Genomic DNA, 26,688 nt, shown 5'->3' with positions numbered 1-26,688 from the left:
TTCGAGGTTACCCACAACTGATGAGCCTCGATGTTATGTGGTGGCTCCAAAGGAATGAGATTTAATCTTATAATTCATTTATACGGGGAATTCAAATGTAAAGTTCCAGGGAAAGACCTGTACATATCACTAAGAAATCTGACATGCAAATTCACACAATAGAAAAGAATTGACCAAGGAGTTATCACAAAAGGAGTGAGTTTTTTTTGCTGAAAAACAAATCTCACAACCAGGAAAATCACGCAACCAGATAATGGGAAACCAGCATCAAAAAATAAACATCTTTTTCGCCCTAACTTATGCGGATATAACGGCGATGATTTCAGTTGGAACCAGTTCTCGTTGAACCATGAATTAAGTAATTTTTCGCATGATTATTTCAAACTCTTCATTATTTACCATGAGGGGTGCGGTAGCAGTGATATTTCTTTCCTGTGTCATTCTTACACTTTTAGGTAAGTAGCAGAAACTTTTATCTTTGTGTCGCTTTCCCTACCAAGTCCATGTCAAGCCACAGCAAGACTGAAATTTTTGCTTTGTAACATATCTTCCCGCAACCGAATAGGGCTTGAGTTCACTGCGGATGGTACCGTGATTTTAAGACAAAAAGTAAGGATGTTAACTGAAATCCAGTTTTCAGTATTACCTCAACATCTAAGTCTGTGATTTTACTTTTAAATTACACTCGTTATCAAGTCATCCTTTATCAGATATAATCACATGTTCATGTTTACCTTCACGAGGTTGCTCAAGCTACAAGTTTTATGGGAAACGGAAGTTAGGACTGATTGCATGGAAAATACCCGGCATTCGTCCGATTTCTGCTATTTATTCTTTATTACTTTGTCGCAGAGTTGTTTCATGGGGATTCCACTGAACAGCCAACAAACAGAAGAAGAAGAACAATCTATGACGAAGAAGGATTCCCGGATGATGAGTATAACGGTGACTATGGTGACGAAGATGAATATTACGGAGCCGGTGACGAGGAGGACATCCGTTTTAGGAGGCAGCAGCACCAGCGAAGATATCAGAGACAATAACAAGACGACAATGAATTCTATTGAATTGAACAGTGCATCATGTAGATACGATGTTTTGATATGAGTGATATCGGCCCCAAAGGCCAACAAACATTCTGTACAAGAATTGTTTTCCAGGTAAATGTTAAGTTCTTTTGTTTTTGATCAATACGACTCGGAGATGCAAAGCAAGTAAATTTGTCAACCAACTTGTAAAGCAGCTGTCTGTTATGCTGATTTAATTTTTAAAGAGGTTTAAACTTGGCTAGACGGAGTACGAAGATAATAACGAAACAACAACATCCACGCTGAACAGGATCTGCTACCACAAACTTTTGGGTAACAAGAAGAAGGAAATCAACAATGTAAACAACAGTACAAATAATAAAAAAGAATTTTCGCATGATATTTTCTAGCCCTGATTTACATTGGACTCATAGTGATCTTTCGGAAGCTTCTCAAGCATCGTTTACAAGAATAAGAATTTTGAGTGCCAAACTTCTCTTTTTTGGTATCCTTTCCGCAAAACAAATGACGGAGAGCTGGAAACAGGCTTTCTCCGTATTATTTCCGTAAGAATGAGTTGTGAAATTGTGATGCAGATAGCTACAGTTATTTGCTATTGAGATGATAGATTTAACCTGATATTAAAACAAATTGAAACAGCACGCTATCGGTGATTAGTACCAAAAGACGCCGTATTCTGGGAAGCAATTATGGGCCACACCTAGTGTTCTAAAAATAAGGGGGCTAATAAAATTTCCAGAATTGTATCATACAAAGATCCACTAGGAGGTTATTAAAGAGCGTTGTTACTTAAAAGTGATACATTTTACCAAACTGATGAGCATAAAAAATTTATCGGTGATTTTATTAACAAGCATCTCAAAACAATTTGAGGAGGTTTTCACAACTTAACTTTAAAGAAAACAAAAGTCTAAGGGTTTGCATGACCAGAGAAATAATTTAAAAATAGAGTTAAGACTTTAATTGCCATCCACGCCCACAAATTTGTTTATTGGAATGAGGATAAATGTTGTGCCAAAGGCAGATGCCCTATGTTTGGAAAACAAAGCGGGTAAAAAGCTGGTTGCAAATTAAAAAATACTTTTGATCCTTCATATCGATCTGCTAACAGTAATAGAATGAACTGTGGATGCTAAATCCAAAAAATAACTGAACGAACCAATTTATTTCGATTGTACAAGAAATTTAGGACTATTTTGTTTTTTTTGCATTCGATCTCCATTACACCTAAAAGGATATATTTTCTCGTGATATAACTTGTTTACTCTTGGATGAAGACTCCTGGAACTGTTTTTGATAACTAAACTACATTATTTATTCATAAAATACTCCGTGGTCGAGACCATCAGTGTGAACCAAGATGAAAGATAAAGACAAGAAATAATCCACGTGAAAAACGAACACAAGCTAGGATTTCTCAACTTAATTGTTGATGCTGTTTCAAAACAGGGTAGGCGTCCATTTGGTAATAATTTCATTCAGTTTTCTTCGCTCTCTTTTGTGAACAGGGTAAGTAAAATAACAACTGACTCAAAATACAATCATTTGTAGTCTCGTTTTCCTAAAATAGTACCTCCACAAATAACTTTAAAAATGTGACAATGTGATTCAGAAATCCTTAAGGTTGAGATGGAAAATTTTGTCCGACGACCAGAATTTTTGTTTTAAGTTGATTGAAGTAGATATTATTGAATAAGCTACTACAATTACCCATCACAACCCAATCTGATTCAAAACAAGCCTGGAAGTGGTTTAGAAGCCATTTCATCTTTTGGGCTAACCCAAGCTAGGAACTCTTCACTAAAACTATGATGAAGGACCGCTACGTTCCGTTTTAGTGTAAGTTATCTCAACAACGTCAATTGTGTACTTCATCGACAAAAATGAGCTACGGTGATATAGTTATTTTGACGAAGGTTCACATTAGATTATTTCCTAAACTGACAACCCATTTTCCTCGTATAATTTTTATATCATGATATAAAAAAGGTTAGATTTTCATGGTTGGCAAACAAAAGCTATATTTCCGTTTGGGTGTCACTCACCTGCTCCACATTCACGGCATTGACGAAAACCTTATCAATAACAGATTCGACTAATATGTTTTTACCTTTATTGCAGTAACAATAACACGTCAATAGCAAATGCTCTTAATATCACACGAGAGCTGACTAACTTACAACCTTTTTCTTCTATATAAGAATAAATTTGGTTGACGCAATGAAGCTACTGTTCTTTTGTCTTCTCTCTACAAGCCTGGTGTGTACAAGTGTAAAAGGTGCGTTTATGTTAATTTTTCTTTCAAGGGCTTTCATTGCAATGGAACGAGAATTTCACTCATTTGAAACGTAAAATTGGAGAAGAAGCATGTATTTTTAGCATTCTGTTTAGCATTCATAGTGTATTTAAATCATGAACTTTCACGTTGTTACTGAAGAACTGAGAATTCTGAATTTAATTGTTACTTTCTTTTATTCTAGCTACTCTACAGAGAGATGTCATCACATACATGAACGTGTTTCGGCATTTGCACGCGGCTGGACCACTGTTGGTTGATGATGTCATCCAGAAAAACGCACAAAATGCGGCCATGTTGTTCATGAAAGCCAAAAGCAAAGACAATGTTCCAATTTACAGATACAGTGCCAACTTCTGCAAGTATAAGGGATCTGTAGTGGATCTGGACAAAACGTGTGTTACATCATGGTACGTGTCGATGAAGTATTACGTTTGGTGTCATCCAAAAGCCGAGGGGCAAGCTCTTCCATTCGTGAACATGATTTGGAAAGCCAGCACTAAAGCAGGAGTAGGGATAGCAAAAGACACAGATGAAACATATTACGTGGTCGTGTATATTGCGCTTCAGGATGAAAATAATGTGTTGAGAAACGTGCCACCGGTAAAAAGTAAGTATTTCTTATTGCTTATCGTAACTTCCAAGCTTTAAAAGTAGATACTTGATCTCATTTGATAATGTAAAACATCTTCGCTGGCCTTTCCTGAGAATTGTTTGCTATTCCGAAAGAAAATTCTAGAGCAATTTGTAATTATTAGTCCAGTTAGTGAAGAAAATAACGGTTCATAGGAAAGGTAAGGAAATTGCACAAAATGGAAAAGGGCCTGAGAGGGGAGATGAAAGGAACACTATTTGTTATTTGCTTAAATTGATACACATCGTTGATATTATAATAACACAAACCCGTAATTATGGTTGTCTCTCACTTAGAGAGGTAAAGTAATTTCACTCTAACGCATATCAGTTCTGACATTTTTTTTAAACTATCATTTGCAGTCGTAATGGAGGCAAGCCCATTAGGTAAGATCCTGCCATGGTTGTCAACAACAACAAAAACGAAAAAGCAACTTTATTTATGTTTTGCTTGACTTGACTTGATGAAATTCTAAATTATTTTGCCTATATTTACAGCAAAATGCCCTGCAGGTTACTCAAGATATGAAACGTCTTGTTTCAAATATGAGACGACTGCAGTAACCTGGGACGAAGCAGTGACACGCTGCGCAAGAGAAAATGCGACTTTAGCCTCTATCAGAAATGCTAAAGAGGAAGAATTTGTGAGAGGGTTGCAAAAGAAAACTGGGTCGGGAATGGAGACTTGGATTGGTATGAAACATTTACCATATAAGGAGTTGAATTCATACCTGTAGTTTGTTTGATTATTCCAGCCATGTTTCTTTTAAAAGAAATTTCGGAAAATAGCTGATTCAAACAATAATTACGAGTGAAAACTAGTTATCAAAGCATCCTCTTCATTATTCTAGCGATGTCTAATATGCTATCCGCATAAAAAAAAAGACCCAACCTTTCCAACTTAACATGTTTTGAAACATTAATTCATATTCCGTAGTTCAGGTAGATTATATATTATAAGTCCCCTTCAAATTTTTAACTTCATTTCTAGAACTAAACCCTAAGCGTGTTTTGGAAAAGGAGGAAAAGCGTGCGTTACAATAAATCTTCATATAGAGTATATTTAATTCACTGGTCCTACCAGAGGATAGGATAAATTATGACAGATCAACACTCAACAGGTTTACACGATAGTTTACATGAAGGTAGCTTTAAATGGTTTGACGGACTGAAGTTCAAAAGTCACGTGTGTGTTCCGGTTCATGCCGATGGTGGAAACTTGGAAAATTGCGTGGCATGGAGCATTCGCAAACCCAAAGGATGCTGGGACGATAGACCATGCAACGAAAAGAGACCTTTTACATGTAGGATCCCCGTTGAAGGTAGAGTAAAGCTCAATATACAGCTCTAGAGTGGATCAAGAGGGGGAGGGGGGAGGGGGTCTTTACTCTAATTTTTGTAGCATTTATTTTTTTCTGTTCCTATTTTCTTTGGTGACTTTTGTAAATTTAGGTGTTGACGTTATAGGTATGAAGTAAGGCTTCACTTTCACGTCCACTTTTTGGCGCTGTCATGATATGCTATCTGCATCTCACCTGTTATAGGAATGAGCAAAGTCACATGAATTCGTTGAAGTACAAATATTAACTTCATTTTAATTACGCCGTAAAATGTCTGGTTTTCATTTCGAGTTTTTATTGATCGACACGTAAGTTGATTTAAATCATAGTTAAAATTTACAGAAAAACGGAGATAGTATTAATTAAACATCATTCTTCTGTCGCTATCATCGCGTTAAAGTTTTAAGGGCGTAGCTCTTAACCGATTAAACTTTAGGTGAGACACCTCGAAGAATTACGAGGTTTAGAAAATTTTAAAGAACCATAACTTATACCAGATGTCACTCTGATAAAAACATACTCTCGTTTCCTGGCTTAAGAGCCAAGGAAACCCGTATGCATTATCAAATAACGCAAGGGATTTTTTTCGTTAATTGTTTGAACAGGCAAATCAACTTACAGAACTGAGGTCCTGTTCAAAAAATTCCGCTGGAGAGCGAACTATAAAGATAAAAATTCCAAGGCCTACAGAGATCTGGTAAATGGAATCAAAATAACGGTATGGAAATGGTTTAGTAACTTTACACATATAAATCACGAAACTTTCTGATTAAACCATGGTTACAATATATTGTGCATAATCCTAACACTGGTTAAGTCTTAACTCTCTATTTCAAACATGGATATAATTTTCTTTGCCATTGTGTCCAGTTAGATGCTTGGATATCAAACTATACTTGAAAGATTTTTCAGATATTTAATGTGAGAAACCTCAACCTCTTGCCTAAGACCTAAGATTCGTGGGGTTGACGCCGGTAAACCAGAGGTTAGCATTTCAATTATTTCTGCTTTCAATTTTTAAGTTCAAAGAAATCTTCACACGAATGTCAGGGAAAAAGAAAGGTGGATTCAGAAAAGTTAAAGTTAAAGGTGTCAGGTGAGTTAATATCCTGTCTTTCGCTTACTCTGTGTTCCTTATTTGTATCACTGAGTGACAAGTCTGATTTTAACTGCAAAAAAATAATTTACATGTATGTTGCTGTCTTGTTCTGAATTTTCTTTCTTCCTCTCACTTTAGGGCAATATCCTTCAAGGGAAGGTAAGTTCGTGTTTATATTGTAAATAAATTACAAATGTACCCACTTATATGGATTAAGTTTTGTCTGTCCCTTTTCCTTTCATGGATCACTGATTTTATGCGTTGGCTGTCGTAAATTAAAAACTGCACGACTCGATGTAAAAATTAATAGCATTTGCAGTGCAAGGTACTTCTGTACTAATCATGATACCAATTAATTATGGATGAAAATATTATCCAGTAAAATGTTTCAATTATCTCCCATCAGACCTGCAGGCTTAGGAATTACGGTTTCAATCAAGTTTAGATCCTTCACCCCAGACCCCACTCTCCGGTTTCAGAAATTTCTGCGTCCTTCGGAAAAACTGCTTAGTATGACCATTGACAGACCAGGTGAGACTTGATTACAAAAAGATATCACTCCAGTTTGTATAAGTTCTATTATTTTCATTGTTATTATCACTATTCGTAGTGTCACTACCGTTAATATTATCAATATAGTTATGAATGAGAATTCTCAATTTGATGTTCAGGGCAAAAAGCAAATTTCTATGTCCTTCTTTTCGACATCATTTCAGTAATTATTCTTTTAATATCATAATTTTTCTTTGCACACTAGATTACTTTATTTAACTGTTAATAGGCCATTGTTGTGGACACTTTTTGCGCTACCAAAATTTACTGTTTTCCTCTCTCACTTTGCAGACAAAGCGGAAGGACATACAGGTAATATAATCTCATAGTTGCTGAAAAGCATTAAAAATGCACCGATTCTCACCCTTTTTATTGTCTTTTTTGACAAGTCACGTATCTTTCCTTAAGTATAATCAGTTAGACTTGGAAGCCATGATCACAGCGTTCCTGAAAATCGAACACAGTGTGCTTTGGTTATAGATACAATTTCTTTTCACGCTGAAAAATTCGAATGTCTTGTTTTGATATTCCGTTTTTTTTTTTAAGGCAAAGCAGGAGACTACTGTTATGGTTCGTGTAATAACCATGGAAGATGCACTTCCTCCCTTCACCCTCATAATTATCACCTTGGGCTCCCTGCACCGGCATACTCTGTGTACTACCCAGGGGTGCAGACCGTGACGGGCACCACAGACCCATACCCTGCAAGCTGTCCAATGACATGCAGTCAGTATCCAACATTAGACTGCTACATGCAGTGCAACGACGAATGTTGTGATAGCAGGGAAGGCAAAAGGAATTGGAAGGCGAAGGCCATCGAAGATCTAATGGAGAAGCGATTCCAAAATCAGGATCAACTTACTAGTGATGAAAGAAATCACACAAAGTTTGGATCTAGTTATTCAGAGGACAAAGATTCATATTTGCAGCATAACAATGCTGAGTCACATGATAAAGGGGATGTTTCAAAAAATGTTATCAAGAGTCTCAAGAAAAAGATAAAAAGTCTTCAAAGACTCTTGAAGAAAAAATATCAACCGGATAAGCTAGATTATTTCGACGACATTAACGATTCTACTGAACCAAAAGATGACCATGTTATCAATTCTCTCAACAAAAAGGAACAGTCACACGATAATGATGAGGAAAACGAACTAGACGCAATTGCACACGATGATGAAGATGAGCCAAGAGGTGTGCCTGTAGGCAACACACTCAATAGGCCGGAGCTAGCAGAGAAAAATATCACAAACAAGGAAATCACGTACAATCATGAAGAGAGCTTTGGTCAAAAGGAAAAGTCCAAGGGCAGTCTACAAGACGACGATGGCAATGAAGACATCAGCCTTGAAAATCAAGGCGAAAAAATTGGCATTCAAGGGGACGGCACTGGCAATCCAGGTGACAGCATTGAAACAAAAGAAAATAGAACTGGACAACATGATAGTAAAAGTGGCTTTACCAAAACTTATAAAACATCGCATCTCGAATATCAAAACGATTACATGGTGAAAGAAAGAGAAAACGCCGTGAAAACGATTCAACACGCAAATATCTCAGTTGAAGAAGAACCTATTAACAAAGGGAAGACAGCGAAGCAACACGACCCCATTAATGTCTACGAACCTGGAAATAGAATGATTGAGGAGAGCACTGATGAGGAAGGAGAAGGTGACTATTCTGAAAACGAACCACCAGCTGAACAAGGACTTTTGAGTTTGCAAGATTCTGCATTAGACCCAACTGAAGAAATATTGGATGAAGAGGGAATTGATGATGTTGGTAACTTTGGCAGGAAGAGAAACTTTATTCACAGGACAAAGTCAAGCCACTCTGATAAGTAAAACTCGTCATCATCATCATTTTTAGTTTAGAAATTTAACCCTGTCGAAATCTATCCAGCAATAACTAACAATCATCTTATGGGACTAGCGTCTCACCTTTTCAAGGAGATTTAAAAGCGATATGAAAATACAATCAGAACCTCACTTAATCAAATATTAAAAAGAAACTCTCAGTCATCCTTTTACTCCAACCAGTGTTACGACACCGTAGGAACGATTATATACTTTTCTGTAGCCCTGTTTAAAAATTGCATTCTATCAAAAAATAACGCTTTAGCTAGTTATATCATTGTTGAGTAAATCGTACTTCATTTCAGAAAATAATAAACCGCATAAAAATCGGTCACAAACAATTACAGAGCCCATGAAATAAAGCTCCTTTTTTAAAGACAACTTTCTATGTTAGCCATTATTAGTTTTAAAAGAAAGTTGCTTTTCAAATGAGTATTCGGCTCAGAGAAAAAGGTTCCGTTCAAAGCATAGAGAAATTTGGAAATCAACCAAACAATTAGCCATGTTACGTTTACCTCAGCTGTGAGAAAAATGTATAACATTAAAACTTTTGCTTTTGTATCTGACTGTGATGAATCGTTTGTGCCATCCTAACGGAAGTGACGTCTTCCAAAGTTTGCAAAATACTAGATTATGGTGTGAAAAGCCTCTTACGTTTCTGAACTCTGTAGGGCCTTGTCGTATCTATGTACTGAAAGGGTCTCAGTGGGATCAACCGCGTTAACCGTGAAAAGGCAAAAGAATTAGCCGTTAGGCGTAAGAATTGACGAGTTTTAATCGTCAGTCGTAAAAAAGTTATCCTTAAAATTTTTTCCTTTTAAAAACAATGGAAAGAAGTTAACCGTTTGCCGTGAAATGGACAAAATATTAACTTTTAGCCGTAACAGCAATCACCCCATTGAAATCTTCACATAACGGTAGCTAATCGACGAACTTCACATGTCACCACAAGCATGACATCATGGGTCTTGTCAACATCATGATCTTTACTTCAGGTGGTCATGTGTCTAGGCGGGGAATCTCAGCACCAAAGAAATCCACAGTTTCTTTTTGCCAGCGACCATGGTCTTCATGCTTGAGTTAGTGTCATGTTTACAATGCCATAGAAGAATCAGTCTTGTGTTGATCACGACGTTTCGACTGCTATATTGGTAGTCTTCGTCAGGCAACGAGGTGTATTTGTTCACGTGTCGCTATTTAGAGCACCATGGTTTGTTGTTATTGGTGCGTTATGGCGCGCTTTCCGCTTTGTTACTGATCGTCTGTTATGCTTTTTGGTAGTATAGGCATCCATGCTTCGGGAATTTCGATTCCGTTATCCTTATTGGTATTATTAGGATGAAGTCTTATGGGGATGGGTTCTTTCACCCTACATGTATACCAATAAGGTCTTAATGGTATCTCAGTCATGATCAATAAACTTAACCTGTCCCAAACAGGAACGTGTCCCTTTCCATTGGTGTGTTCGGAACCGCTAAATTTTAATCGTTTATGTTCTTTAATTCTCTCCTACATCGCTCTCCTTATTTCCCCATATTCACACGGGATCTTTGTAAACAACCCCGTCCCGTTTCGCTGACTCAATGGGATCATAAGATCGCACTACGTGTGACCAAAGCGTCTTGTCGGATATAAACACAGTGCGTATGCCTGTGGGGTATTCACGTTATCTCAGCTTTGTCTATCCCAGGGAGGCCGTATAGATCCTAGCTGGCAGATTATGACTAGGTCTGATTTTGCTGTATATATTTTCCAACAGATTGCCACTTCGTTACAGGTTGAGACGCTCATCAGTGAATTTTTGGGTCTCTGTTGAGAATTAGGGACGGACCTGTTTGTGTCAATATCCAAAACTACGCTTACACGACCTTTGTCGGCTAGTAAGATCATGATAGATTCATCTTGTTTAAGATCTTTAAGGGTGTTTTGTATTTCTTTCGTGATGTTGGGCATAGGTGGTATTGTTTTTTACAGAAAACTGTTTAGAGTTCCTCCTGTAGTTTCCGCTTTCTCGTGGACAAGTTTTGTAATAGCTGATTCGACTTTAATAACTATTTCAGTGGTAGGGATGTTAGGTGGCGTTACTTCGAAATTTAACCCTTTCTCTAGTAAAGACATCTCAGCATCGCTGATGGACGGTGAAGATAAGTTATTAACCCATTTATTACAGTCAAAGCGAGGTGTTATGTGAAAATTAGTTGCTAAAGAAAAAAATCTCTGGTTCTCTTGCACAAGTATTAGAAACTTGCGTCGTTGCGGTTCTTAAGCGGCATCAAATTAAACAATCCATGTGTAACAACATATTTTCAGGTATGTCACTAGCGTCACCTGCCGACATAGGGGTTGTTATACTCCAGGCAGTAGGTTCAGTTTCTGTGTTCGCGTCTCCCCTGGCTATCCGCGTAGGTCGTATTCTTTCCCTTAAAAATCTCAGAGAAGCTAGTTGGTCATCTTTGCGAGTGTCTTGAACAACAACATCTATAGTATACAACGCCATAGTTTTTAAAGTAGGAAATCTTAGGTATATGAGCAATTATATTCAGTTGAACCTCCTGTAAGCGACCACCTGACATGACAAGTCTGGTTGGTAGCTTACGGGAGGTAGCCACTCACCAGAGGTCAGGCCACAGGGGACCCATATTTCAGGTAATTTGCACATAGCGACCAGACCCTTTCGCTAGCGCTCATCGAAATCTATAGTAATAACTTTTAGCGGCTTATTCGAGGAAAAAAAAAATTTATATAAAATATGATGATTGCCATGTATCTCACAAATTATTTAATACAGCGTTTGGGTCAATTCACGTGAAAGGCACTCGGCCTGTTGCTTACATCAATTGCGAGAAGTGCTGTCCAAATTTTCTGGGAACGGACCACAAGCATAAAATTTAACAAAATGCACGTGGCTACAAGCATTTTAAAAAAGGCCTGAGACATTATCGGTAGCGCCACTTTTACGACATCTATCAAAATAAGTTAGTTTCCATTTTTAGTGATTTTACCTGAAAACGTTTGGTATTTTGAAAAAATAAGGTCGCCAACATGAGGTGGTCGCTTACCAGAGGTGGTCGCCAAGGGAGGTTTGGATTGCAATATCTTTCCCTCAATCTTACTTTCAATGAAGGGAAAAGCAATCGAGATATTAAAATTTGCCATTGGTGAAAAACGATATCAGGAATTTATTCACTCTGTTTTTATATAGCTGAATAGAAATTCTGAAATTCTCTCGGTCGAGAAGTAAACAACACCCCAAACGTGGCGAGTATGTGCGACGCAATCAAATGGCTGAAGTCATGAAACTGAAAATTCAGTCATATCAATTTAAAATTTATTTTAAAACCACTGCGCCACAAGAAAAAAAAACAAGTGTTGTGTCGAATTTCGACTATCTTTTAGTCTTGAAATACATGCTCCTCTGACTTAGAGGGCTGAACATTTGGTGTTTTAATGGACGCAAGCAAAGGAAAGAGAACAAAGTCGATATCAGCAATAGTATCTAATCATTTTGATTCTAAGAAATTGGACAATGAGGCCAAAATCGGAATCAAAGGTGGGCCGAAAACAAATAATTGGTAAATGGAAAAAGGTAAACTGGCTTTGAAATTATATGAGACGAAAACAAGCGTGTGGATTTGCAGGTTTCTCAAAGGATCATAACTCAAAATAAACAATTTTGCCGACTCGTAACGCCGTTGAAAAGATGATGCATATATTTATGATCTTCACAAGAGACAGGGCTGATGGCTGTAATGCACTCTTTAAAAGACCTCGGTGAGTACACGTTTAAATTTTAGCCCGTAACTAATTTGATCTATTTATTTCTTCTTCCCGCTATTTAAGATAAGGATGTCTTTCGTCCTTTCGACAAAGTTTGTTTAAATTCCTGAAAAATGACTTCATCTCCTGCTTGTTATTTCGGTAAACATTGTAAACCTTTCGAAGATCATTCAAATGACGATCATTCGTTTAAAGGAAGGAATCAGAACGATTAAAGAACCATACTAAAGATAATTTACCCTTGAAGTCGCTTTGAAAGAAGGGAGAGGGGTTTATTTCTCTCTGTAGGCCTTATGACTTGTTTCTGTTCCCATGATATGTTGCCATTTATTTGCCATTTTTTACAGATCTCTGACAACGTTTTTCTGTACCTTATCTCATCCAACAAAAGTTACCCTACAAAACATCAGCCAATAGTTTTACAAACCAACCTTTAAAGTACCTATCAAATTCTCCGTATAGAGTTCTTACAACTCATTTTAATTCACAGACTTCTGGTGAACCACAACAAAACACAGATCATTGTATTTAAATTACTTCCGAGGGTTGCAATCCCTTTCATGTAAAGTCGATAGGGTGGAAGCGTTAAAATGTTACTCCTCTTGTGAATCTCGACGGTTTCAAACCTCTAAATTGATTTCTTAAAAAAAAGTTATGACCTCTGACTCGGCCTTTATCCTGAGGATAAAAATACAATATACCTATATACCAACATTTAGGAAAAAAGGAGTTCTAAAAAACTGACATGAGACTCTCAATGGGATTAACCATTAGCAGTAAAACGGAAAAAATAATTATAAAAAACGTAATAAATTTTAACCATTAGTCGCAAAAAAGTGGACTGTAAAATTTTTTTTTTAACTCAAGGGGAAAAAAATAGACCGTTAGCCGTAAAATGGCCATAATTTTAATCGTTAGCCGTTGGGTAAAAGTCACTCCATTGAGACCGTTAAACAATTCTTCCTATTTTCAATGACAAGTTATCTTTCTCACCGACTTTTGAACGGTCTATTTTCAGTACCGGTATTAATTCTGTAATCAGTTGAAGGAAAGAAAATAGACACTGTAAAAATTGTTTACCGTACACATCAGCAAAACAACTTTAAACTTGATCTTCCTTTATCCGTAATTCCTCGACAGGCCTTCTTGCGTAAAAACTAGGGAAAGGGAGGTTTTAGCCGAAAAAAAAAGAAGTAAAAAGGAAAATTCGTGATTAAATATTCCTAAGTTGAACTGACGATCCGATTCGCGACTGCAAATCCATTGTGTGGAAGATCTCACGCCCTTAATCTTTTGTTCTTAGTACAAGTTATACACCGTATGATTCGAACACATTTCCTTTTCAATTTTATGTAAAAAAAAATTATGTTTGTTCATTTTAATTTCAGCATGAAATGAAGTCACTTCAATATTTATTGGAATTTCTTTTGCCGGTAGCTGTTGCTGTGCTGTTTCTTAAAGGGCGATGTGCACTTGGTAAGTCATAGCTCCAGGTACTTTGATTCCGGGAACAGCTTCGATCTTCATGATTACCGTCCCAGCTGGGCATAACACGTTGCTGAATCGGTAATCCTTGGAGAGAATGAACCCTTGAAGAGGAGTTGTAACTATGGACTCTCTGAAGCCATTAAAAAGAAGAGGGGGGGGGGGAGAACTCTACGATTGGAATGAAATACAAAAGATATTTCAATGAGCTGCATGATAGTGTTGTTCCATGCACCTTAAAGACATCGAGTTCCCTGATCATTGGCAATGATTCCCACACGTAAAAAGGCCTATAATGGTTAAGAAACTAATGTAAGGTATGTGTGAAAATTTTTCTTTAACCTGCAATAAAAAAATGAGCTTTATTTATTGTAAAACTGGTCCATGTTTGCAGGTGCAGTATGCAGACGTCCAGTTGACATCGCCTTTGCAATTGATGCCTCGGGTAGTGTGGGATCATGGGGATATGATCAAGAGAAGAAATTTGTACAAAATACCGTGGGAATATTTGGAATATCTCGCTCTGGAACGCATGCTGCAGTAATAGTGTACAGCACAAGGGCTGAGGTTACAATATCATTTCCTCAACATAACCACTTCTGGAGTTTCTCCAGAGCAGTTTCTAAACTTCCTTATCCCGGTGGGTATACCAGAATTGACCTGGCACTGAAAAAGGCAGCAGAGGAGGTGTTTTCTATTGACGGTGGAACACGGAGCAGTGTACCTAAGATACTGATTGTAATGACGGACGGTTATCAGACACGTACCTCAGATTCGATCCCTCTTGACAAAGCGGTTCTACCCTTGAGAGCCAAAGGAGTTCAGGTTTATGCTTTGGCCATCGGGCAGTACGTGAGGGATTACGAGTTGAGGTTGCTTGTTGAAAAACCAGCACACATCTTCCGATCCAGTAGGTTTAGCAGTCTCAGCAGTGTTATATCGAAATTGGCAACAACAACTTGTACCAATGGTGAGTGTGTAATGAAGTTTTTCAAAAAAGAAAAAACAACAGATCTGAAATTCACTGTTAATTAATAACATTTTTCTCAAAGTCTCATGCCTCTGGAAACGAGGTCGGTATAGGTAAGATGCCTTTCAGTGACTAGTCACTGATTAGCACTTCCACCCTCCAAAGCTCAGAGAAAGGAAATACATTTTTCCTCACACTATGCCTTACCTACAATCAGTGTCAAAATTGGGGGACACATCATGTTTGAAGAGTTTTATTTATCTGTGGAAAAACACTCCTGTTTGTACCACACCCTAAATCATTGTCAAGACCCCCCTCCCCTATTCAGTGTTGCCTGTATGTAGCTAAACGTTCATGGAATCACGATACGACATTGTTTTGGGAAGAAGAGGAAGAATAAATTAACTCAACAAGGGGAATTGGAAAGGTCAATGTGTCAGCAATTTTGACGCCTATAGTAGGGTAAAGGCAAGGTGTATACTCGTGCCAAGTGACGTATCCAGCCAGAGTCTATGCCAGTTTCCTTGGCATAAAGCTACCAGGAGTAATACTTCTCCCTCCTGGATGGGATGCCATTCCATCGCAAGATTACCCCCAGCATTTCATCAAGTTTCCCTGACAATTCGCCGCTACCCATTTATACTCCAGTCGCATCCAGCCGGAGTCTATGCCAGTTTCCATGGCATAAAGCTACCAGTAGTAATGTTACTCCCTCCTGGATGGGATGCCATTCCGTTGCAAAATTATCTCCAGCATTTTATCAGGCTTCCCTGACAATTCGCCGCTACTAATTTATACCCCTGGGCGAAGAAAAGCACAGTGAGGATAAAGCGTCCTATCCAGGAGTTCCACTTAATTTCTCGAACCATAATCCTCCGCCGGCCAATCGCCAGGATTCCCATTATTGCTCGTGCTCTAGTCTCAATCGATAGTGTGATCGTGATCTCAAGACAGTATCTAAAAAAGTTCAAATTCAGCATGCGTCTTATTGAACACTGACTGATGTATTTTCTGCAGCCCTACCTGCGGCGTTCTAAAAAAGTTCAAATTCAGCATGCCTTTTATTGAACACTGACTGATATATTTTTTGCAGCCCTACCTACGGCGTTCGGAATTTATCCACTTAACCAGCAAACCCGTGGAAAGGACATAAGCGCACGTAAGGCTCCTAAAGGTTACTTAAGTTCAGTAAACATCGTCTCTGGACCCTACGGGAGAGCTGGTGGAGCATTTTACCTCAAGGGAACATCCGACAGCTACATTGACTTCCCAAACAGCGCTCGTGGCAAATTGGACGCGTACAGTTCTATCTCAATATTTTTGTGGGTTTTCCCTGAAGGCACATCTGGTCCTATCATCAACTACCGAAGAGGAGGATATGGCGTCGGCCTTTGGATGACACGCTCCAAACTACTCGTGGGTCTTATTTACAGCCGCCGCAACTTTTACAGAAGAAAAATTTATTTTTACAATTTTTATCCAAAGAGGTGGTATTATGTTGGACTTACGTACGATTACAACCACGGAATTGCAAGTTTGTGGGTCAATGGCAAAATGGTGAGATGAGTTATATTTAAGAAAGCTGAGATGATCAGTAAGCCATAATGGGAGGTTTAACAATAACTTGGGCATTCAAAGTCAAGACTTCACCTAGAATAAGTAATACAGCACATGGTTTGAATCCGTAGGTAACATGTGCTAATATGGTGTGCACTTCCGGGTAAGTGTAGACCTGAGGAGGATTGTTGTCAGTAATGACTGACGTTTCGACATCCTGAGCTGATGTCATCATCAGAGTCTAGTAAATAGTTGTTGTCATTCGAATGTACTGGGTCTGTTTCGTGTAAATTTATTGGTTAGTTTAACCGTAAAGCTATTGGCTGTAAGACTTACGTGGCGTAAGGCGGTCGTGATCGGTAAGTTTCGATCCATCTGTAAAGTTTGGTCGTTCTGGTCATGTGTGATTTTAATGTTAATATATTAGTTGATATGTAGGTTACAAAGACCAGCTACGGCCCTAAAGCGAGTTGATGTCCGTTTGCTGTTAAAAAGATTTCTTTGTTATTTTTCTTTTAGGCTTCTCACTTAAGGATTGGACGTATACACTTAGCTACACAATATCCCATTCGTATGGGTGCCATGAGCGACCCAAAGCAGTACTTTAGAGGCAGGGTCACTTGTCTGCAGATTTATGGAATTGCACTGACTGCCAACCAGATACAATCTGTAAAGACGAAATGTGCCGCCGGCGACAGTAAGTGATTTCATGTAATTCAGAAATATTTGGCTAGTAATTTGCCTTTTTTGACTTCAACTATGCTTAATAACTCAATATTTCAGAGAAAGATCCTTGTCTTGCCAGTCCTTGCAAAAATGGAGGGAGCTGCATTGTGGACACGAAAGATAAAACCGGCTATCGATGTCGCTGCAAACCAGGGTACCGTGGACATCGATGTGACGGTAACAATTATTCGCTTGAATGTCTTTATTTTAGTTTAATTCAATTTGATTTAGAACCAAGCTCAGGGGAAACGATGGCGTTTTCTTTTCACATAATCCCAAATAAAATTGATCATTGTCCATTTGAAACGTCAACACGAACATTTCCCTGAATGGAAAGAGAGAGAAAAAAATTTATTTGAGTTCAGAGGACCACCAACAAGTAATTTTAACTGTTGAATTATCAATTGGTGAAATTATTTAGTTGCTTCCATGTGTTATCGACCGCAAACATTTAAAGTGATACATAGAGAAGATGCATCAAGCGATAACTGCGAGATGTTAGATTCACCTTTTTGAAGGCGGACCCAAGAATATCAAGCAGAACTTTACCGTTCACATCCTAATCATCATTATCGCCGTTATTATCATCATCGTATCATGTCTGCAGTTTCACGGTTCGTTTCGATCATCTTCCACTTTGGCCTTTGACTTCCTTTATTTGCAACTGCTTACAGAAAAACCAACACAATCAACTGGAAAGCCAACAGCAAGACCAACTGGAAAGCGAACAACAGCAGCAAAAGGTAATCACAAAAATGTGGATAACGATAGCAACATAAAATTCTAAGTGGTGTAGATGACGCTTCGTACACATATACTTTGGCAAATACTCGCAAGTATGTTGTCAGCAACGAGCCTGAGATCCCTTTTCTAGAGACTGGTCCCTATAAAGTCATACTTCGATAGCTTAATAAAAGGAATGAAAGTCTAGGTCTTGGCTTAAAGGTCATTCTCTTCTGTTTTGGGTTCGGATATTTTTATGGTATAAACTTCAAAACGAAACTTATTTCGACCCCGAATGTTAGCACAGCATACCATAAAAATAAAGCATTCCGTGTCAGGCAAAGAAGCCCTTGTCATTTGTGCATGTTTCTAAATGATAGGGACTGATGCAAAGAGGTATTTTCTTTTGCTTAATTGTATCCCTTCTCTAACATCACTAAGGATCACCGGGCCGAAAAATTCCAATAACACCAGGACAGACCACCAAGCCCGCCAGCACTGGAGGAGTAACCACCCCTGGAGCTATCACAAATATAAGTAAGTTTCCGGAACCATAGCAAGATTTTTCAAAACTGTTCAAGACAGTCATAATCTGTGCTTAATGCTTTTACTTAACGCTTTTACTTAACGCTTAACGCTTTATTGACTGAAATGTATTAATAATGTCGAAGTAAAATATGTTATTGGTATGGTATTTCAAAATAAGAAATTCGCACACCGTAAATCTGAGGTCAGAAAATATGGTGAAATTGCTCTGCTCCTTGATAGCAGCGAGTTATCTGAAAATAGAGTCCGTCATCTTTCTTACGTGAGTAGAACCTCACGACATTTTACTCTCACGAATCGTGGGTTACACATTTTGAAAATCGTCATGATCCAAACTTGCTCTTACAGATGGTTTCCGTATAGAGGTGGTGGAGTTTATCAATCGATTGAGACGCCTGCATGGTGCCGGTCCTCTTATTATTTCCACTCGTATTTCTACGGCAGCCCAAAACTGGGCTCAAGTCTTGGTCTCCAAAGGCACAGCCTCCATAGATCCGAACACGAATTACGGCACGAATGTGTTCACCAAGGTTGGTTCTCAAACTGGTTTGGCCCAGTTGGCTGTGGTGACATGGTACACATCAGTGAAGTATTATGACTGGGCCAGGCGCCAGCCAAAAATTCTGGCACTGCCTTTTATTCATCTCGTATGGCTCTCAAGTAACTTTGTTGGTGTCGGATTGGCCAGGTCGCCATCTGCAAAGTTTTACATCGTTGTGTACTTTGACCCAATGCCTGGAAATAAACAGCCGTTGCTTAAAGAAAACGTTCTACCATATACAGGTATGCGACACAGAAAGAAATAATACTCACTAAACTGTCTAAACTATAGCGCAAGGTGATGATACAGGTTCTTAGTCCGGCGTTAAATACTTCAAAAGCAATTTTTTTCTTAAATTCAGAAAGGGAAATGTAGTAAAGAATGACTGTAAATTGCTGCGAATAGGAATATTCGTTACTGCTTAGGTTGTACCACGCACTTTTTTCACCAATTCAAAGATTAGCAAGTTAGAATAAGAGGCAGAAAACGGAGATGTTGGATAAATTAAATGTTCACTTGGTATTTCAAATCTTTATTCCTAGATGTATACATCCTATTGCAGAGTGGTAAGTAAGTTATTGTCTCCTTTTCGTTTGTGATGCTCCCGCTCAAAAATTTGATTTAAGTTTTATTTTCTCAATAAATAAAAGACCCTACAAGACTCATGGCTCGGGGATTAAAATCGAGAAGCTTTTTTTGTGTGTTTATAGCCAAAATGCAAGTTACATCTCAGGGGCTATTCATTTCGTTGATCAGTACCAAAGAAGTAATTATTCTACCACCCATTGCTCACTGCAGTAAAATCATCAAGATGTTTCTGTGCAATACTACGTATTGTAACTCTGTCAATCTCATTCAATAGCACTGTGTACCAAGGGATATACGCTTCACAAAGGAACTTGTTACAGATATCATACGGATAAACAAACTTGGGAGGGAGCATTGTTTCAGAGCGCCAAAGATAACGCTACCTTGGTATCCTTCCACCAGACATATGAGGTTGGCTTTGTCCAAAGGCTTATTACACCAGGAATAACAGGTTTAGTGTGGACAGGCTTGAATGATCGGATCACGGAGGGGACGTATACGTGGTCGGACGGTACCAGTGTTGATCACACTTCTTGGAAAGCAAACGAACCAACGGGTTTAAAGGAAGACTGTGTTGGTATAGAAGGGACTAGCTATGGCACCCTTATGTCTGATGCTCCATGTACTGAGCCACATAGTTACGTGTCTAGAAAGCCACTTGAAGGTGAGGAATTGCCTCTTTATCTTCCTTTTCAGAGACTTTTTGAGAGAACACCCATGGATTATATATCACGCCACTGCACGTTTGACCCAGAAAGCTCTAGCTAGAGCAGCACTATAGATCCTTAATTCATCACAGAGTCGCAGTCCACAACTCAGGTTTACTGAACATTACCTTCTTAGTGTAACAAAATGTGCGTACAACCCAAAACCAGGACAAATTTGAGATCTGTAGAAGGAACTAACTTTTAAACTGAAGTACAGATTTAAGACTGGTTCCTCACCTGCACATTCTAAAACACTACTTTTAGGACTAATTACATATCGAATGAAGATACAACTTACTTCTTTACTGTGGACGGATGATTACGGCCAAGCGACGTCTTTCCCGTATTTGGACCTCAAGCAAAAGATAGAAACAATGGTAGGTTTTTGAGCTGTAAGTAAATCAATGTGTTATGGGTCAGTTGAAAACATAAAGAAAAAAAGTACAGCCGTTTCCATGTTATTGCGTACCATAAATTTGAGGATTTAACCACGAGGCACCCACACTGTGATTTTTACAAAGGCTACAGCTCTTCCCACGTCTCAATACACTTCCAAATAGTATCTAAGATATCAAACAGTTTTCGCATGTAGTATCGCATCTATAAACCACCTTAGAGTGGTCGTTTATACAAATAACAAACTGAAGATCACCTCATCAGTTGATAATTGCCCTATTAATGCTTTTTTGCTATTATTGATTTCCTTCCCTAATTTTAGCTGCTGGAAATCTTTAAGATTGATCCGACCTTCGTGTCAGGATATGTCGAAGATTTCAGGTAAATGCATGTATACTTTGCTGAGAAGACTTTAATCAGTGATCAGTTAATTTCCTCTTTAACAAAACTTTTGGTGATGAAATGTTCGTATCTTTTTTCCATCTGATCATTAGCTTTTTCCCACAGCAAAACCCCTAAGCAAATCTCTCAACCCACTGCTAAGCCAACAAAGCCTGGTATTGCGACTCCTGCCAAGTCATCAGGGACACCTCCAGTCTCTGGAGCCACCAGACCAACACTGGTTTCGACAGGAACCACACAGGCCACTCCAGCGTCAAAACCTACTTCAGGTGGAGCAATTTCCAAGTAAGGGGTCGACATTAAAATTGTAATGATTTGTGGTTTATCGTCTCTCGCGGAAACAGACCTTACTTAACAAACGAGGGGGCTACAATATCTTATGACCACAAAAAAATAATAAAAAAAAAAACTTCACGACCCAAATGTATGAAACATTTTTCATCTTCTCTTTCGTTTCTCGGAAAAAATCGATATGAACTCCTTCTTTTCTATCTGCTAGTGAGAAGTCGTCGGTGACAAGTTCAATTATTTTGAAGTTTGGACCAGGAGTAAAACCTGATCCTACAAAGCCATTTCAAAATAATTTGAGGAGGAACCTTGGAAGACTTCCAGGTCCGGTTAATCTGAAAACTCTTATCCAATCCGTCAGAATAGTTCACCCAGGTAAGTTTTTACATAAATATGTGAAAGTGAACGAAAATATACCATGGTTTTAAGGTAGACGCTAAATAGACCTCTACAACCTACTTCAACCTTTTTCAATGTTATATTATGTATTTTTTCATTTATCTCAGGAGTTCCACCAGCTGTGTTGGGAACTTGTACACCCGCCTGCTATACCACTTGCCTCGTCTCTTGTAATCCATTTTGTTGCAATTCCAAAATGGCTGCTGGAAGCAATATACAGTACTCTGCCATGCGACACGCTGTAATAACCCAAGCAAATCGCAGGCGATTTATTATGCCTGGCTTTTCGAGGTATCCAATGGCTCCCCTCCAGACCATGGTACCGCAGGCCCGTGTGATGACAGTTCCAGTGACACTGGCAATAAGATGTGTTCCAACCGTTCAGGCACCTTGCCCACCAGGCACTCAAGTTTCACAAACTGTTCAGGGCTCTTATAAAATGCCTCAACCTCGAACTATTCAAGGAATCTTGAGCCCAAAGCAACGTCCGATCATGTCGATCCCACGCTTGACATTGCCAAGGCTTCCTTATTCAACCAATCAGCAGGCATTTCTCCCAAGGGCCGCCAATCCAGTGCAGATACCTTGTATACCAAGTCTTTATAACCTATGTCCACCATTAATACGTCCCCCTACAAAGCCTCTGAAAGTGACAGATCCTCCACAGCACATAATACATCTTCCACCGCCTCAGATGCAGCCACCGTGCACTCCTGGCGCGTTCAATCCTTGTCCACCACAAACAGGTCTTCCTTCAAGTCCTTTAAAAGTAACAGATCCTCCTCAACACATAATACATCTTCCTCCGCCACAGTTACAGCCACCCTGTATTCCGAGTGCGTTCAATCCCTGTCCACCACAAATAAGTCCTCCTTTGAGACCTATGAAAGTAACTGATCCTCCGCAGCATGTGATTCATTTACCTCCACCACAGATACAACCTCCTTGTATTCCTAGTGCGTACAACCCATGTCCTCAGCCAATTATACCCCCTGTGAATCCTGCACTTGCACAATCCCCACCACAACAAATGAATCGTCTGCTACCACCACAGATGCAACCTCCCTGCATTCCATCTTTATACAATCGTTGTCCACCTCAGACGAATATTCCACCTTCCAAATTAAAAGTTATAGATCCTCCGCAACATGTGATACATTTGCCACCACCACAGATGCAACCCCCTTGTATTCCTAGTGCGTACAATCCATGTCCTCAACCCATTAGGCCCCCTATAAAACCTGCACTGGCCACGTACCCACCACAACAATTTATGCGGCTGGTACGACCACAGGCGCAGACTCCTTGCATTCCTAGTGCGTACAATCCATGTCCCCAACCAATTATGCCCCCTATTATGCCTGCACAGGCCAAATACCCATCACCACTATTATGGCCTGTGCTTTGCATTCCTCTTCCTAACCGCCCTTGTCCTCCAAGAAAGCTTTCGAAACCATCACACAAGAAGGGCAAGTCTCGAGCTTTCATGCCCAAACCCGTTGTAAGTTCCTATGTGGTCCCGTATAGCAATTTACCATACTGGCAATCTCGGGTGGCATCCTATACTCCATTTGTCGCACCGCCACTTCCAGTCTACCCAATACGGCGATTTCCAACCTATGCAACCCAAAATTATGGCCAACAACCACCATTTCAGCGGTATCGCTCCCCTGCCTTGTCTCAGATGTCGCCAATACAGCCCTTTGGATTGCCTCCTTGGAGTCCAATGCCTTTCCCCTATTTCAGCCGAGTTCCCAAACCTTCTCTCGGTGACAAACCTAAAAAGATTTTGCCTGAACCTCCAAAACCCTCTCAGGCTCCTCAACCGCCTAAGCCTATTCCAGTCAAAGGACCAATTTCTTTACAAGGTTCTTTAACTCTTTATCCTAAGCCAGCACCAATAGCTCCTCCTTTTCCTTTCCCTCCGTATCCCCAAGGAAAAAATCCCTTCTCAATGATCAACCCCTGCATCCCTTCTCTAGCGAATCCCTGTAATCAAAATACAGGAAATGTACCTTCAATGCCTCCTACGAATTCGTACGACAGAAAATCTAGGCCTATACTTTTAACACGACCTCTGCAGGTTCAAGGAAGCATTTATCTCAAACCACCTCCACCACGCCCATTCCCTATACCGCCGAGTTATACATCAAGTGTTATGAATCCTTTTTCCAGGCTCGTTTCTCCCAAACCACCAAATGCACCTCAGATAGCTGCGTCCCCCCATTCAATAATTGTTCAGCTTCCCGAAATTTCTCTTCAGACTGCTCCAGCATCTTTACTTCCAAAGCCTATCGTTCCACCTCCACCACCTTCACCAGTCTTTCCAAGTAGCTGTCCAATATCCTGTACTCACTATCCAGGAGTATTTTGCCCTACATATTGCGCGAAATATTGTTGTAAAAAGAGAGGTAGGAAACAGAAGAGTCCCTCGAAGACGAAAAGTAAGAAGCCTGATAAAAATAAGATGCAAAAAGAGGCCAAGGCAAAAAGCAAAGAGAAAAAAATTTTGAAAGTGAAAAAAGCTAAGAAGGGATAAGTCTAAATTTCATATGATTTTGTTAGCCAAGCTAATTCAAAAAGTTTTGTTCGCTTTTCACCGGAGCAGCTGTACTCTTTTGTGCGTTGAGCGATTATAATTCTCTGATAATTGTAGTCCTTAACGGATATAAGACAATTTGGTTCCGTCCTCTTACACTCAAATACAATGTCATAGGGCAATTTGTAAAGGTAAAAACATAATTCCTAATGCAATGGGGTTTTGATAAGCACAAGTGAGTTTTGCACTAGCAATACGGGCTCGTACTTATTTACACCAAATTGCTCGAAAAATCATGTTATTGCTTATTAGTAATTTGCCAAAAGGTCTGGAGAGCAGCAGATATGTAACGAATTTAAGAAAGTGAACGACACTGTCGAAACATGTTTTTAAAAAAGTGTCGTTTATTTCCTTAAATTCGTTATTCGTAATTTAGAAGAAAAAAGCATCCCAGAAAGTCAAGATAGACAAAATTTGACGGCGCGCGCTCGCTATTTGAAGTTTATACTCGTGCTACAACTTTGCTACATAAGAAATTAACTCGTTTTCAGCCAGTCAGAAGCGCGTAGTTTTTCATGTATATCATTACATTAATTTATGTATATTACATTAATTTATGTATATTACATTAATTTATGTATATTTCACAGACCTCACAAGAAACACACTTACAGCTCGAATCGAAAATATTTTCTTGTAATTTTAATTTTAGTTTCGTAGAAAAGGTTGTGGTTATTCATCGTGATGAATAACAATAAAAGCTAAGCATGGCTCTCCTGTTGTTGTGTTTTTTGATCGTGGGCATCCGCGCTTCTGGAATTTCTATTCCACTATCCCTGTTGATGTTGTTAGGGTGAAGTCTTATATGAATTACCTCTTTAACTCTGCGCGTGTAGTAATAAGGGTCACGATCAATAAACTTTACTTCGTTCCAGAGTGGCTTATGTGCGGTGTTGTGGGCATGCTCTGAAACAGCGGAGGTCTCGGTACGGGCGAGTCGAATGTCTCGATCGTGCTCCTTAATTCTGTCTTGCATAGGTCTTCCAGTTTCTCCGATGTGCACCCTGCCGCATTCACAGGGAATTCTGTAAACTACGCCATCCTGTTTAGCGGGTTCGACAGCGTCTTTTTGTCGCACTAACTGAGATCTTAGCGTAGTCTCCGACTTGAAAACAGCGTTTACGCCTTGTTGTTGTAGGCAACGGCGAAGCTGTTCGGACAGACCTTTGACATAAGGTAAAACCGCAGTAGCTTTGAACTCGTTGGCGGGTTCGGCACTGTTGTTTGGTTTTCCGACAGCGACAGCGGACCGCCGAGGGAGCAAGTCACTGAGTGAAGAGCAAGGATCGAAGTGCACCAATCAGAGCTGTTGAAAAAACAACTAATCACAGCAGAGCATCATGCTTTCTAAGATCACGCATGACCAGTCGACCTCATCGCCTGAAGAAGACTAGAAGTATGCAGTCGAAACGTCGCGATCTACATCACACGTGACTACATCGTGAGACAAACGAAAAAACTTAGCTTTTATTAATTTTAGTTTTATATAAAAAGAATACTTATCTTAAATTGAAAATCGCTCAAATCCTCATTGATTACAGTATATCCGATAATTTTTTCAGCAATGATCGATCATCGAGTGCATATCATTTCGTTGTATAGAGGCAGTGGAAATTTGTGTTTATTTTGCTCATAAATTCTTTAGCATCTGCACATCATCGCACTACACATCACAACAAATTCCTTTAAAGAGTCCTTCTTAGCAATTTACAGGAAGCTTATGACAAGTTAATCTGGAAATGGGGTAGCCTACCATCCGAGTTCTCTGTAGCTCGATTGTAGAGCATGAAAGCGCAAAACTGAAGATCTGGAGTTCGAAAGCTGATGGGGGACACGAAGTTCTCTTCATTCCCTCGGTAGTAACAAAACAACTCATATCTTTTTTTTCTTTTAGGGATGTTTTTAGATAACTTTCTGGTGTTTGTTTCTTTAACAAATAGTTATGTTATTTGCTGAGAAATCATATGCAAGCAATGTATAACTGTAAGTTCAAGGTGCTTCAATCTTTAAGGTGTAATTGGAGTAAAATCATGCAATCCAGAGATTTATTGCTCATATTGTTTTCGCTTTTAATTCATCCATCAATCGAACAAAATCCAACGCAATGCTAGATAAGAAACCGAGAGGTCCTTGATAACCATATTTTAAATCAATATTAC

The 26,688-nt window shown here is 39.1% G+C and overlaps 2 protein-coding genes across 2 annotated transcripts; both read left to right on the top strand.

The window, feature by feature from the left end:
• Window positions 1–2,417: 2,417 nt before the first annotated feature.
• On the top strand, window positions 2,418–9,329 carry LOC131786136 (uncharacterized). The gene is made up of 12 exons (XM_059103139.2): window positions 2,418–2,558; window positions 3,251–3,327; window positions 3,530–3,955; window positions 4,342–4,365; window positions 4,477–4,671; window positions 5,100–5,300; window positions 5,924–6,036; window positions 6,341–6,414; window positions 6,556–6,576; window positions 6,824–6,948; window positions 7,261–7,281; window positions 7,516–9,329. Exons 2-12 carry the CDS (start codon window positions 3,270–3,272, stop codon window positions 8,811–8,813), a joined length of 2,556 nt encoding a protein of 851 aa, XP_058959122.2. The 5' UTR covers window positions 2,418–2,558; window positions 3,251–3,269; the 3' UTR covers window positions 8,814–9,329.
• Window positions 9,330–12,562: 3,233 nt separating this feature from the next.
• LOC131786071 (uncharacterized) lies at window positions 12,563–25,072 on the top strand. Its single transcript, XM_059103052.2, has 16 exons — window positions 12,563–12,596; window positions 13,991–14,078; window positions 14,482–15,057; window positions 16,151–16,614; window positions 17,134–17,311; window positions 17,398–17,517; window positions 18,015–18,083; window positions 18,505–18,600; window positions 18,958–19,392; window positions 19,693–19,716; window positions 20,013–20,402; window positions 20,710–20,822; window positions 21,164–21,222; window positions 21,349–21,528; window positions 21,743–21,906; window positions 22,038–25,072. Exons 2-16 carry the CDS (start codon window positions 13,997–13,999, stop codon window positions 24,467–24,469), a joined length of 5,382 nt encoding a protein of 1,793 aa, XP_058959035.2. The 5' UTR covers window positions 12,563–12,596; window positions 13,991–13,996; the 3' UTR covers window positions 24,470–25,072.
• The last annotated feature ends 1,616 nt before the right edge of the window (window positions 25,073–26,688 follow it).

This window comes from Pocillopora verrucosa, chromosome 1 (assembly GCF_036669915.1).
Source record: "Pocillopora verrucosa isolate sample1 chromosome 1, ASM3666991v2, whole genome shotgun sequence".
Taxonomy (NCBI): domain Eukaryota; kingdom Metazoa; phylum Cnidaria; class Anthozoa; order Scleractinia; family Pocilloporidae; genus Pocillopora; species Pocillopora verrucosa.
This window is presented reverse-complemented; position numbering and strand designations above follow the sequence as displayed.

Excerpts from the sequence above, each read along its gene's own strand:
- LOC131786136 (XM_059103139.2), top strand. The coding sequence starts at position 3,270 with ATGAAGCTACTGTTCTTTTGTCTTCTCTCTACAAGCCTGGTGTGTACA. Across the intron at positions 6,415-6,555 it reads GTTAAAGTTAAAGGTGTCAG|GGCAATATCCTTCAAGGGAA; the intron begins GTGAGTTAATAT and ends CTCTCACTTTAG. Across the intron at positions 6,949-7,260 it reads TATGACCATTGACAGACCAG|ACAAAGCGGAAGGACATACA; the intron begins GTGAGACTTGAT and ends CTCACTTTGCAG.
- LOC131786071 (XM_059103052.2), top strand. The coding sequence starts at position 13,997 with ATGAAGTCACTTCAATATTTATTGGAATTTCTTTTGCCGGTAGCTGTT. Across the intron at positions 17,312-17,397 it reads GAAATGTGCCGCCGGCGACA|AGAAAGATCCTTGTCTTGCC; the intron begins GTAAGTGATTTC and ends TCAATATTTCAG. Across the intron at positions 20,403-20,709 it reads GTCTAGAAAGCCACTTGAAG|GACTAATTACATATCGAATG; the intron begins GTGAGGAATTGC and ends CACTACTTTTAG.